The 13,138-nt window shown below is 53.1% G+C and overlaps 1 protein-coding gene across 5 annotated transcripts in view; it reads left to right on the top strand.

The window, feature by feature from the left end:
• The first annotated feature begins 213 nt into the window (after positions 1-213).
• Positions 214-13,138, top strand: part of LOC121160161 (patr class I histocompatibility antigen, B-2 alpha chain-like) — a 58,099-nt gene continuing 45,174 nt past the window's right edge. The window contains exons 1-8 of one of the 5 annotated variants that reach the window (XR_005884506.1): positions 214-340; positions 624-893; positions 1,106-1,381; positions 1,941-2,216; positions 2,276-2,414; positions 2,787-2,819; positions 2,963-3,009; positions 3,160-3,349. Coding sequence is in view for 4 of the 5 variants with exons in the window: in XM_040985814.1 (XP_040841748.1) it covers positions 250-340; positions 624-893; positions 1,106-1,381; positions 1,941-2,216; positions 2,304-2,414; positions 2,787-2,819; positions 2,963-3,006 (1,101 nt within the window). In the remaining variant the exon portion in view is untranslated. Of the gene's footprint in view, positions 341-623; positions 894-1,105; positions 1,382-1,940; positions 2,217-2,275; positions 2,415-2,786; positions 2,820-2,962; positions 3,010-3,159; positions 3,350-13,138 lie in introns of those variants that run through there. The other 4 variants (XM_040985814.1, XM_040985815.1, XM_040985817.1 and 1 more) reach the window with 4 other exon arrangements.

Below are 13,138 nucleotides of genomic sequence, written 5' to 3'. Positions count from 1 at the left end.
CCCTCAGGGTCTCAGTCCCAGGGCGGGTCTGGGCCAGGGAAGCAAGTGCAGGGGAGTCCCCACCTCCTCCAGGGTCACTTCCCCTCTCACAGCCTGAGTGAGCTCCTTCTGCCCGGACACTCGTGACGCGGCAACAGCTCGCACTCCCATTGGGCGAGCGGCTTCCAGACGAGCCAATCAGCGTCATCCTATCCCGGTTATAAAGTCGACTGCGAGGCTTCAGCATCGGAGTCGTCTGAGCCGTCCAGGATGGAGTCCATGGCGCCCCGGACCCTCCTCCTGCTGCTCGCGGGGGCCCTGGCCCTGACCGAGACCCGCCCCCTGACCGAGACCCGGGCGGGTGAGTGCGGGTCGGGAGGGAGACGGGCTCTGCGGGGCAGGAGCGAGGGGAGCGCGGAGGGGACACAGGACCCCGGGGAGCCGCCTCTCCCAGACCTCACACCCCCTACACCTCGCCATCTCACCGACCCCGGCTTATTCAAGACCCTCCCCTCTCCTCGCCGCCTCATCTCGCGGTCCCCACACTCCCTTAGTCTCCTCCCCAACCCAGCTCCGCACTCCTCGGTCCCAAGGGTCCCGCTCCGGGCGGGGTCGGCCCTGGTCTCAGCCCCTCTCTCCCCCAGGCTCCCACTCCCTGAGATATTTCTACACCGCCGTGTCCCGGCCCGAACTCGGGGAGCCCCGCTTCATCGCCGTGGGCTACGTGGACGACACGCAGTTCGTGCGCTTCGACAGCAACGCCACGAACCCGAGGGTGGAGCAGCGGACGGCATGGATTCGGCAGATAGAGCCCGAGTACTGGGAGCAGCAGACACAGGGCATCAAGAACACCGCACAGGATTACCGCGTGAACCTTCAGAACCTGCGCGGCTACTACAACCAGAGCGAGGCCGGTGAGTGACCCGACCCTCCCCACGTGCGCCCAGGGCGCTCCGGGTCCCCTGGCCGAGGTCCCCCACCCCGAGACTGCGCGCCCCGCGGAGACCCTCGGCGGGAGGAGCCGCGGGACACGCCCGGGTTTCGCTTTCGGTTTCCGCTGAAATCCCCGCGGGTCGGTGAGGGCGGGGCGGAGCTGCGTGGCCAGGGCTGACCGCGGGCGGGACAGGCTCTCACACCATCCAGGTGATGTACGGCTGCGAGATCGGGGCGGACGGGCGCCTCCTCCGCGGGTACTGGCAGTATGCCTATGATGACAAGGACTACCTCGCCCTGAATGAGGACCTGCGCTCCTGGACCGCGGCTGACATGGCGGCTCAGATCAGCAAGCGCAAGTTCGAGGCAGCGGGTTATGCTGAGTACATCAGGGCCTACCTGGAGGGCGAGTGCGTGGAGTGGCTGCGCAGATACCTGGAGATGGGAAAGGACACTCTGCAGAGAGCAGGTGCGCGGGGCTGGGAGGGGCCGCCCTCACCCACCTCCCCCGGGGCTGGGGCAGCAAGGAGGGGAGGAAAGTGGGAGTCAGGCCAGTGTCCCCCTCTCCTGCAAGCCACAGCAGGGATGTCCACCTGGGTTTGGGGTTCAGAGCCAGAGACCCACTGTTCCCTCAGGGGAGGACGAACCCAGGGAGGGACACGGGCGGGGGAGGGGGAGAGGCACAGAAGATTCTGGAAAGGACCCTCTCAGTACCCTGCACTCCACCAAGATTTTGTGAACTGTTGCCCCTCCCAGGCCAGTCCTTAGCCTCCAGCCAGTGAACTGAGCAGTTTCATTCCAGGCTCTCTTCCCCTCAGAGACCTGGGCCCTCCTACCCTAGCCAGATACCTGATTCTAGAACTTTCCAAACACTACATTTGTCGCATTGTCTTTATCCAGGCAGGGTCAGGGTTTTGACCTCCTCCACCACCCCATTTCCCCTGTCCACTCTCAGGAAGGTCACTGAGTGTAACTTTAGTGTCTGATGAAAAGCATGAAAGGCCTGAATTTTCCAAATCTTCCCTCAGACCCACCCACAGCACATGTGACCCACCACCCAGTCTCTGACCAGAAGGCCACCCTGAGGTGCTGGGCCCTGGGCTTCTACCCCAAGGACATCACACTCACCTGGCAGCGCGATGGGGAGGACCTGACCCAGGACACAGAGCTGATAGAGACCAGGCCTGCAGGGGATGGAAGCTTCCAGAAGTGGGCAGCTGTGCTGGTGCCTTCTGGAGAGGAGCAGAGATACACGTGCCATGTGGTGCATGAGGGGCTGCCTGAGCCCCTCACCCTGAGATGGGGTAAGGAGGACAGGAGGGATGGGGTCTCCAGCAAGGGTGGGAATGAGACCAGGGGTCAGAGCCCCTTATTGTCCCTATCCCTCTCAGAGCCTCCTCAGCCCACTGTGCCCATGTGGGGAGTCATCACTGGCCTGGTCCTCCTGGCAGCTGTGCTCATTGGAGCTGTGGTCACTGTTGTGATGAAGAGGAAGCGCTCAGGTAGGGCAGGGTGAGGGCTGGGTCTGAGTCTCCTGTCCCCCAGGGAGATGGTCCCCCTACCCCGTTCCTGGGAAGCACCATGCACACACACACCTGCACCCCTAGCTGAGCCCCGGGTGCTCACACTGGCTCTAGTGTAAACCTTGAGTGAAGGTGGAGAACAAACACTCCACAGGGATGACTCTGTTCATGGGGACCTGAGTTCCAGCAGCCCCGGGTCAGGGGGAGGTCCCAGCTGAGGACACACTTCCAGGGGAGGTGCCTCCTAACCTTTCTTGGGTCTGTAGCCACAGTTCTAGAAACTTTTCTGAGATGAGCCAGTACTCTGGCCCTGCCTTCTCCCTGCCTCTCACTGGATGTTTTCTCTCACAGGTGGGAAAGGAGGGAGCTACACTAAGGCTGCAGGTAAGCACTGGGGTGTGTTTGGGGATGGGGGAGTCCCCACTTGCTCTAGTCATTTGCCCCTAGAGGTGCTGCCCACCCACCCTGTAGCTCCTCCCTCAGCCACACCCCCTGGGCTCTCACCAAGTCCTGATTGGTTCTCCCAGGTGGGGACAGTGCCCAGGGCTCTGACTCCTCTCTGAAAGTTTGAAAGGTGAGATCTGGAGGGCCTGGAGGGGAGAGGGACCTGGGTGAGGGGGACTCAGAGGGGCTTGGGGATTCCTTGAATCTGGACATTTTCAGTGTGCTGTGCTGTTCCTGTCCCCAAAAACAATGACCTCAAATTTTCACCTTGTTTCTGTAGTGTGAGACAACCGCCTTGTTGAGACAGACCTGCTGAAGTCCCCATCTTGGTTTTCTTCAAAAAGCCCTGCCCTCCCTTCCTGCCAAGGCATCTGAGTGTGTTCCTGTGGGCACAGTGTGAGGTGGGAGCCTGGCCCTCCCAGCCCAGCACGGGCACCTCTGTCCCTGTCTCAGGTGGATCATCTGCTGCAGCTTCATCCTTCACTGTGCAGTTCATTTTTTAACAATTCCAATCACGAGGTGTTGGTGAGAAAATTAAAAGAGGAAATTACAAAATTTTGACTGGGGGAGGGGAATTTAGGGAGGGGTGTGCAGAATCCCAGTGCCTATAAAAATGTGTCACGCAATGCAATGTAATCAATAAAAAAAAAATAAAATTTGACAGAGAAATAAACAGAAGCACCAAGAACCTTCCAGAACCTGTGTTTCCTGTGTTGAGTCTGTTGCAGGTGGGGACAGGAGAGGCTGGGAGGCCCTGGGTGAGGATGAGGCTGTGCCCAGGCAGTGCTCCATCCATCATGCTTTCTCTTGGTCACTGTTGACCTGGTTCAGCTGCCCCTGTGTCCTGGTCTCTCTGGTAGTACATGCCCACCAACACCTGCCATCACAGGACTCAGTCGTGGCTAGGCTGCCCTGTCTCATGGCCCAAGGCATGGAGGCTGCATGGGGCCATGGCCGCCAAATCTAGGGCTTAAGTTCATCCCTCAGCTCCATCTTCCTGTGTTCACTTTGTTCCTTAGTGTCATTGGCTGATTGTATCTGCTCTTCCTGTGTGTGAGCTCTGGTGGCCTTCACTTCTGTGTGTGCAGGACACAGTGTAGGAGGGAGGCAGGAGGGCAGGGGACACTTGTGAGAAAGCACAGGCCATGGGGACACCAGCAGGAGGAAACCTGCTCAGCAGCGGCCACAAGTGGCAGCCTCTGTCTCAGACTCCACTAATGAACCATGGGGTCTGGAAGGGGCAGGTGCTACATGCTCATCACTCAGCTGACTTTGCTGTGGGTCAGACCCAGTGCTGGGCAAGGTGGTCCAGGGTGGGTGTGAGGGCCAGAGCAGCTGGCTGTCTCACCATCATGGTCAGCGTGCACTGTCCTGAGGGGATGACCCTGAGTAAGGTTGGAAGGACACAATGAGTCATCTGCAAAGAAGTTGTGGGGGAGGAAGACGGCTAGTGCAAATGCCCTGGGCAGGAGCAAGTCTGCACACAGAGCAGAGAGCTGTCAGGAAGGCTGGGTTGGGACACTGCCATCCAGCAGGCTGCATGCACACTGAGACTGGGTCCTGGCTCTGAGTGAGATGGGAGCCATGAGGCAGCTCGGAGCAAAGGAAGGACATGTGCACATTCTGTCCAGGGACCACCCTGGCTGCTGCGTGAGGACGGGGCTGAGAGACTGCGAGGCTGGATACATAGATCTAGGGCATCCTGTGAAGCCCAGACAGGGATGCCGGTCACTGTGGTGGGTGTGGGCCTGGGCAGAGTGGAAGATGAGGTTCTGGATCCTTCTGCAGCTAGATGCACAGCACTTCCTGTGGACTGCATCCAGGGAAAGAGAAGGAGGTGAGGAAGACACCCAGGGCTTCAGGCCGTACCCTTGGGTGGATGGCATCACCACAGGAGAAGGGCAGCCTGGGAGGGTGGATTCCATAAGGAACCAGCCAAGCATTCAGTGCAGAAACCAGGATGTTGGTGAGGAGTGACACTGCAGGGCTGGCAGTGACCACGAGGAGAAGAAATGTCTGTGTGGGAGACTCACTGTGGAGTCATCTCCATATGAACCACATTTGCATTCAGGAACAGAGATGGAGCACCCAGGGAGTGAGTGAGAATCATGAGAGAGGGTGCAAGAAGGAGCACTGGGCCTGCAGGGCTAAGTCGAGGGGGAGAGGGAAGGGGGTTAAACCACAGCCCCACTACCTGCAGGGCTAGGGTCACTGGGAGAACGAGGGTCCACAGACATGCTGAGGGGATCCCGTGAGTACTGGGAGAGCTGGGACAGTCTGGAGCAGTCAGGGGGTCTGCAAGTGGCTCAGGTGGGTGCTGATGGCACCACCTCCAGAGCACACTCTGGCAGCAGGAGGGAGACAGGACTCCCACCTGGACCTCAGCCTCCCCTGAAAGACGGTCACATGAGCACACCTGGGCCCTGGACACCACACAGTGAGGGGCTGCTCTGACAGAGACCTGGGGGCAAGCAGCCTAGTTTACAGCAGTGTCGCTTATGATGTTCCAGGTTTACTAAGTGGGAAACACATACACCTGGTTCTGAGCCACACCTCTCCCCTGACCTCTGATCTTCTCTATGCTGCTGTGCTGGGCAATGGTGCCAGGAATGGAAGGGAGTCCCAAGTCCAGGCCTCACCCTCACCAGGCACCTTCCTGTTTAGCTGGGATGTCAGGGGGGAGCGGCAGTCACTGCACTCAGCTTGTGATGTTTCAGCTCCCAGTGTTCACATCCAGACAGGGCACAGCCAAGGTCAAAGGTGCCTGTGTTCTCTGAGAGCCCCAGGGTCAACACTACTGTCACCCACACTGGGAACCCCTGGGCCTGTGAACAAAGAGCACTACAAGATAGGGGAGGCATAAAAAATTATTTTTATTTATTTGAAGATTTTTTTTTCATCTTTTTGAAAAGGAGTGTGTTCTCCCATCCCCTGGCTCACTCCACAAATGTCCATACTGCTGGGGGTGGGGCACGCCAAAGCCCAGAGCCCAGAACTCAGTCCAGGTGTCCTGGTGCATCATCTGCTGCCTCCCAGGGCGTGCACCTGGTGGACGCTGGGCCAGAAGTGGAGCCAGGACTCCAACAGAGCACTGAGATGGGACCAGGTGTCCCAAGCTGCATCTCCACCTCTGTGCCTGGGTATTCAGATGAGACAGGACGTTGGCAACACATGATATTCTCTCTCCTGCAGGGACAACCCAGGAGAAAGCTGCAGGAAGAGGCCACAGCTGAGAACACAGAACCTCCCTGTATCCTGCTTCCTTACATGTTGCCCCTCGTGGATTCTCCCTCCTTGGAGCCCAAGATGAAATCTAGGAGTTTCTCATTTGCCCTTTACCTGGCTGTGATTCAATGAAGAGAAAATACAGAGACCCTGGTTGAGGCTGCACAGCCAGGAACAGAATCCTTGGCCTCACCCTGGGTGGTCCCAGCTGGGAACCACAGCCCTGCTGCTGGGCACAGAGGGCACAGCTCACACCCCTGACCCTGATGCTAGACCCGGGCCTGCACCAGGCCTGCTATCTCTGGTGCCCTGATTTTTACATTAGAGATGTCGCTGACAGCGTGGGGGTCCTGATGCTACAGCTCTGAGGTGTGATAGAAATGCTTCTGTTGGGGCACAGCGTGGTGGGCCTGTAGCTAAATCCTCACCTTGCATCTGCTGGGAATCCCATAGGGGTTCTGGTTCATGTTCTGGCTGCTCCACTTTCCATCCAGCTTCCTGCTTGTGTCCTGGAAAACCAGGAGGGAATGGCCCAAAGTCTTGGAACCCTGCACCTATCTGGTAGACCTGGAAGAAGCTCCTGCCTCCTGGCTTTGGATTGTCTCATCACTGGCCATTATAGCCACTTGGGGAGTGAGCCAGCAGATGGAAGGTCTTTCTCTCTGTATCTCCTTCTCTCTGTAAATCTGCCTTTCCAATAAAAAAAAATTTTTTAATCACATCAATGAAAGAAGTAGAAGAGACAAAACAATGGAAAAAGTATTCCAATATCCAGGATTAGAAGGGTTAATATGATCAAATCATCCATGGTGCTCCAAGCAACTCACATATTCAATTTGACCCCAATAAATTTATCGAGGACTTTGTCCACAAAGAAACAAGATCAAACAAAACTCCAGATTAGCAGGAGATGAGAAATAAGAGGCAGAGCCACGTAAGTGAAAGTGAAACCAAGAAAAGTGTGAAATATTGACCAAAACAAAAAATGGCTTGAGAAAAATAAGATAGTCAAATATTTAACCAGGCTAACAAACAGTGTTATAAAAACTCTGGTAACTAAAATTACAAATTAGGGCCTGGCGCTGTGGCCTAGCGGCTAAAATCCTCGCCTTGAACGTGCTGGGATCCCATATGGGTGACGGTTCTACTCCCAGTGGCCCGCTTCCCATCCAGCTCCCTGCTTGTGGCCTGGGAAAGCAGTTGAGGACAGCCCAAAGCCTTGGGACCCTGAACCCACGTGGGAGACCTGGAGAAGGTTCCTGGTTCCTGGTTCCTGGCTCCGAATCAGCGCAGCACCAGCTATTGCCATCACTTGGAGAGCAAATCATCGGACAGAGGATCTTTCTCTCTGTCTCTCCTCCTCGCTGTATATCTGACTTTGTAATAAAAAATAATTCAATATTATTATTATTATTACCCTCCTCCAAAGCAGGGTCCCAAGACCTTGGGCCATCCTCTACTGCCTTCCCTCGCCAAAATCAGAGAGCTGGATGGGAAGTGGAGCTGCCAGGTTTAGAACCGGTGCCAATATGGGATCTGGCTCATACAAGGTAGAACTTTGGCCACTAGGCCACCGTGCCAGGCCCAAAAACAAATCTTAAAACAAACAAAACCAGAAGAGCCTGGTGCTGTACCCTAGCGGCTAATGTTAGAAATCCCACACCCACTGGTTCACTCCCCAGATGGTCACTGAGCCAAGGCTGCGCCAGGCCAAAGCAGGATCCACCAGCTTCCTCCTTCTCCCCGATGGGTGCAGGGTCCCAGCACTCAGGCCAGCTTCTGCTGCTCTTCCAGGCACAAGGGCAGGGAGCTGACTGAGAAGTGGAGCACACAGGACTCTGTTCAACGACCACATGGAACACTGGCATTGCTGGCAGCAGCTTTCCATGTTACACCACAATGCCAGCCTCTCATAAGAAAGCTTCAGAAACAATTAACTCCTTCAACTTGTAAGTTTGATTCATATAAAAACAAAGCCTCCAAGCATGTGAAGGTTTATGGCTGATGACACCTGAGTACTGTAAGTGATATTTGAAGGTCAATCAAACTTGGGGTATCAAAGCATCTAACAGACTTTCAGCAATGTGAGAGAGACAACAACACTGAGTAATATAGGACAGCACACACCAGCAGGTGCACCTTGCAGGTGCCTGAACAAACTCTCCTCCCACCTGCTTCCTGATTATAAGGACCCAGGGAGACCCCCAAGGGTCCCTTTTCCTCTCCTGCTCCCAGTCAGGCCCTGGTCCACTCTTGCTGCAGGCTCAGCTCCTCGCCCAGCTCAGGCTGCATCACAGGAGCTCTCTGCCACCACTGCCTGGCCTGGGAGGGGCCTGTCCCTAAGCAGCAGCCAAGTGGAGCCAGGAGCAATTAGGACCAGCAGCAAAAGACAGAGACCCCTCCCACCCACACAGGCTGACCCAGAGGTGGCAGCTGCTAGACTGCTTCCTGTGTGTCCACCTCATTCATTCCTCACTCATTCAGTCCTGCCTCTCCTTCAGGGCGCCTCCGAGGAGCACTGACCCTGCTCTTCAGCACCAGCATCCCAGGCCCTGTCCCCACCCCACAGGTCACCCCAGCTCTGTTCCCACACAGGGGCTGTCTTGGGATGGGCGACTCTGGAACGCAAGTCCTAAAACACACCCAGATGTCCCTGCAACAGGACCAGCCCCTCCTGCTCTGTAGGATCCTGTGGCCCTTGTCCCTGGGGCATGCACAGACTCCTGCACCTGTGTCACCATGGAAATGGAGCCCTGCCTCTGCCCCGCCCTCACACCTGAACCTCCCAGACTCAACAGTGAGATGCCTGCCAACACAAACATTTACCCATCATGCACAGGGATACACACATCACGGATAATCCACATGGCACAGCTGCACTCATGATTATGAATTCTTTAATCCACACTGCACATGGAGAAATGCAATTCCTTCCATTTTGTTGCCTTGATTTCTTTATTTTGGTTATATAAGGGATGCCCTCATAATAAGATAAATTTTAACACACTGTGTCATAGGCTGGCACCTTTTTTTTTTTTTATTTTAAGATTTCTAATAAACATTTACTATTTTTAATAAGCATTTATTAAAGGCAGATTTGCAACCAGAAAAGGACAGATGGAGAGATTCTTCCACTTGCTGGTTCACTTAGCAAGATGCCTCAATGGCCAGAGCTGAGCTGGTTGGAAGCCAGGTGCCAGGACCTTCATCAGGATCTCCCATGTGGGTTCAGAGGCTCAAGGACTTGGGCCATCATCTGCTGCTTTCCCAGGCCACAAGCAGGGAGCTGGATTGGAAGTGGAGTAGCCAGAATACAAACTGGCTCCCATATGGGGTCCTAGCATTGCAGGAAACTATATTACCCAATGTGCCACAATGCTTTCCCTATTGTTTTCCAGTTAGGAAATAAGGAAATAGAAGGGCTCACGATATTGTTGATGAGACCACAGCATGGGGGAAGGGGAATCAGGTCCCTCTCTGCACATGGTAGGCTGCCTCAAGTGGAACCAGGGGACACAGGAGTAGATAGCATGGCCTGCCAGCTTGGATTTTTCTTGTCATGGTCTCATGGCGCCACCTGCTGGTCATTTCGGACAGACAGGCTCACAGACTGCAGGACAGAGCACCAATGTTCCAGGGAGGCATTTTATCCACTCAGGACCTCCCCCTCCCTCAGTCACTCAAAACTCACTTGCAGCCCTCTTGGGGAGGATGCTGATGACCGACAAACACTTGCATCACCCCGTTTTGTCAGCCCTGGGTACTCTCATGCAGCATTGTCCACATGGAACCCTGCCATTACTGTCACCACAGAGCAAAGGAGCTGAAAGCTGCAGGGTGGAGGACAAGATCCAAGAGCAACCCCCACATGCCCACAGGGCATTGAACATGTAATCCTGGGCCACAGAGGGTCACACTCACTCCTTCTGCTGGAGCCCCTTCAACAGGCCAGGCCATCTCCCTACTGCCCTGCCCCCTCACTGCACTCAGCCTCTTCTCCCTCCCCAACACTGAGCCAGCCTCTCCCACTCACAGAAGGCCAGGGCATCACAGGCTTGGAGCAGCAACCCTGGGCTGCCTGAGCTGGCCCTGTTTGCCAGGAAAACTCCAGGCCAAGGAGGTGGCCAAGTTCTATCCTGCCCCCTTCCAGGCTGCTCTGCATCCACCTACCTACCCCTGCAGACAGGTGCACCCACAGGATGCTGCAGGCCTGGGGCTCCACAGCTGTTCTCTACTGCCATAACATCGACCCAGCCAGCCCACAACCCTCAGTGGATTGCCTTTCCCGTGAAGACTAGGGGATTCTGCCTGCTTTCCAAGCCCTCAATCTGCCAAGGCACAGACACCCTCAGCACAGACACCCTCCCAGACAGAGATTTCCACACTAAGTTCCTGATCCATTTCTTCTACCCCCAGCCCTGGTGATTGAGAACACCTAGGTGACCTGTCCCCTGAGAGAGGGCCTTGTAAAGGCCACCAGCATTAGAGCAGGAATCCTGAGCAATCTCTACCTCATTGCACACTTTTTCACAGGGAGCCAGAAATGACATATCCTCCATGGGAGAGGCCACAGAGAGAACAGGAGCCACCTCACACCTGCCCTGACCTTCCGGAGGAGTTATCCGGACAAGGTTCACTGGCTGTGACACAGAGGCTGTGTCCTCCCATGGTACATGGAGATGGGGTCATGGATGAGAGAGTGTAGGGGGCAGCCCACGCTGGAAGAGACCCCCACACAAACCCAGGCCCATGGCCCTGACCCATGCCCAGCCATTCCCCAAACTGGATATACACTGGCACAAACCTTCCTAGAACTTGCCAATCTTATTCCTCAGCCAGTCTCTTTTTTAATTTTTTTAATTTTATTTTTGAATTTTCTAGTACCTTTATGTATAAGTCTGGGATTCCCCTCTCCCCAATTTCCATCTCCTGACTGATTTTTCCCATAGTGTCACAACAGTGCACTTCTTCATAAGGAGTTACAATTCCATCAGCCTTCCATTTAAGTGTGCCCCAACATTGCTGGTACAGACAGTGTCAGACAGTCCATCATCCCATTATCTAAATATGTCCAACACTTTCACGGGGAGTCCATCTTTTATTTGGAAGTAGAGATGCATGTTGCTTGTGTCTTCACATTTAGATATGGTAGTCTCCTTTACTCCAGCACTATACATTCCAATTTGCATGATGGCTTCCTTAAATTAGAGAGAACAATATGGTATTTGTTTTTGGGGGATTGACTTATTTCACTGAGCATAATGGTCTCTAGTTGGGACTATCTAGTTGCAAATGGTATAATCTCTTTCTTTTTAATGGCTGAATAATATTCCATAGAGTAGATGTGCCACAGTTTCTTTAGTCACTCATCTTTGGTTGAACGTCTGGGTTGTTTCCATGTCTTTGCTGTTGTAGATTGTGCTGCTGTGAATATAGGATTATAGATTTCCTTCTCATATGCAGTTTTAATTTCCTCTGGGTATATTCCTAGGAGCAGGATAGCTGGTCATATGACAGATTTATTCGCATTTCTCTAAGCACTCTGCATACTGATTTCCACAGTGGTTGTACTAGCCTGCACTCCCACCAGCACTGAAGAGGGATACCTTTCTCCCCACATCTGCACCAGCAGCTGTTGTTAGTTGAGTTCTGAATGTAGGCCAGTCTCACTGGAGGTAGGTGGTAACTCAGTGTGATTTTCATTTTATCTCTGGGATGTTTCAGGAGCCTGAGCATCTTTTCATAGGTCTGTTAGTCAATTGAGTCTGTTCTTTCGAAAAATCTCCATTTCCGTTGCCCATTTTTATTACAGATTTTTTTTTTACTCTCCCTGGGTTTCTGAAGTTCTTTGTAGATCCTGGATATTAGTTCCCTATCATTTATGTAGTGTGTAAAAATTTTCTCTCATTCCGTTCTTTGCTTTTCCACTTTGTTGGTTGTTTCCTTTGCTGTACAGAAGCTTCTTAGTTTGATGTAGTCCCATGTGTTCATTTTGGCTTTGACTGCCTGTACTTTTAGCATCATTTAATAATAAGGCTTTCTCCATTCCTATTTCTTGGAGAGTATTTCCCGTGTTCTTCTTTAATAGTTTGATGGTTTCTGGGTGCAGTTAGGTCCTTAGTCCATTTAGAGCTGATTTTCATATACAGTGATAGGTGTGTGTCTTGCTTCTTTATTCTGCCAGCTGCTACCCAGTTGTCCCAACAGCATTTGTTGAATTGACCAGGCTTTTTCCCTGGATTGCTTTCAGTTTTTTGTCAAAGATTAGTTGTCTATACATGTGTGGGCTCCCTTCTGGAGTTTCTATTCTGTTCCATTGATCTTCTTTGTTTCTGTACCGGTACCAGACTATTTTGATAATCACTGCTCTGTAGTATACCTTGAAGTCTGGAGTTGTAATTCCTCTTACTTGATTTTTATTCTTCAGGATAATTTTGGCTATTCACGGTCTCTTGCTAATACAGATGAACTTTTGTATCTTCTTTTCTATTTCTGAGAAGAATATTTTGGGGATTTTGACTGAGATTGCATTGAACCTGTGTATTACTTTTGGTAATATGGTCATTTTGATGATGTTGATCCTGCCAATCCAGGAGCATGGTAAGTTTCTCCAGTTTTCAATATCTTTTTCTATTTCCTTTTAAAATGTTTTATAGTTTTCATGATAGAGGTCTTCTACATATTTAGTTAGCCTAATTCCTAGGTATTTAAGATTCCTCTCCATTATTATTATTATTTTTTTTAAGATTTATTTTTCTTTGAAAGGTGGATATACAGAGAGGAGAGACAGAGAGGAAGATCTTCCCTCCGATGATTCACTCCCCAAGTGAGCGCAACGGCCGATGTTATGCTGATCCGAATCAGGAGCCTCTTCCAGGTCTCCCATGTGCGTGCAGGGTCCCAAAGCTTTGGGCCATCCTCGACTGCTTTCCTGGGCCACAGGCAGGGAGCTGGATGGGAAGCGGGGCCGCCATATGGGATCCCAGTCGTGCAAGGCGAGGACTTTAACCACTGCACCACCGTGCCGGGCCCTC

The sequence above is a fragment of the Ochotona curzoniae genome, unplaced genomic scaffold (assembly GCF_017591425.1).
Source record: "Ochotona curzoniae isolate NIBS_2020 unplaced genomic scaffold, NIBS_Ocur_1.0 contig_4369, whole genome shotgun sequence".
NCBI lineage: Eukaryota > Metazoa > Chordata > Mammalia > Lagomorpha > Ochotonidae > Ochotona > Ochotona curzoniae.
This window is presented reverse-complemented; position numbering and strand designations above follow the sequence as displayed.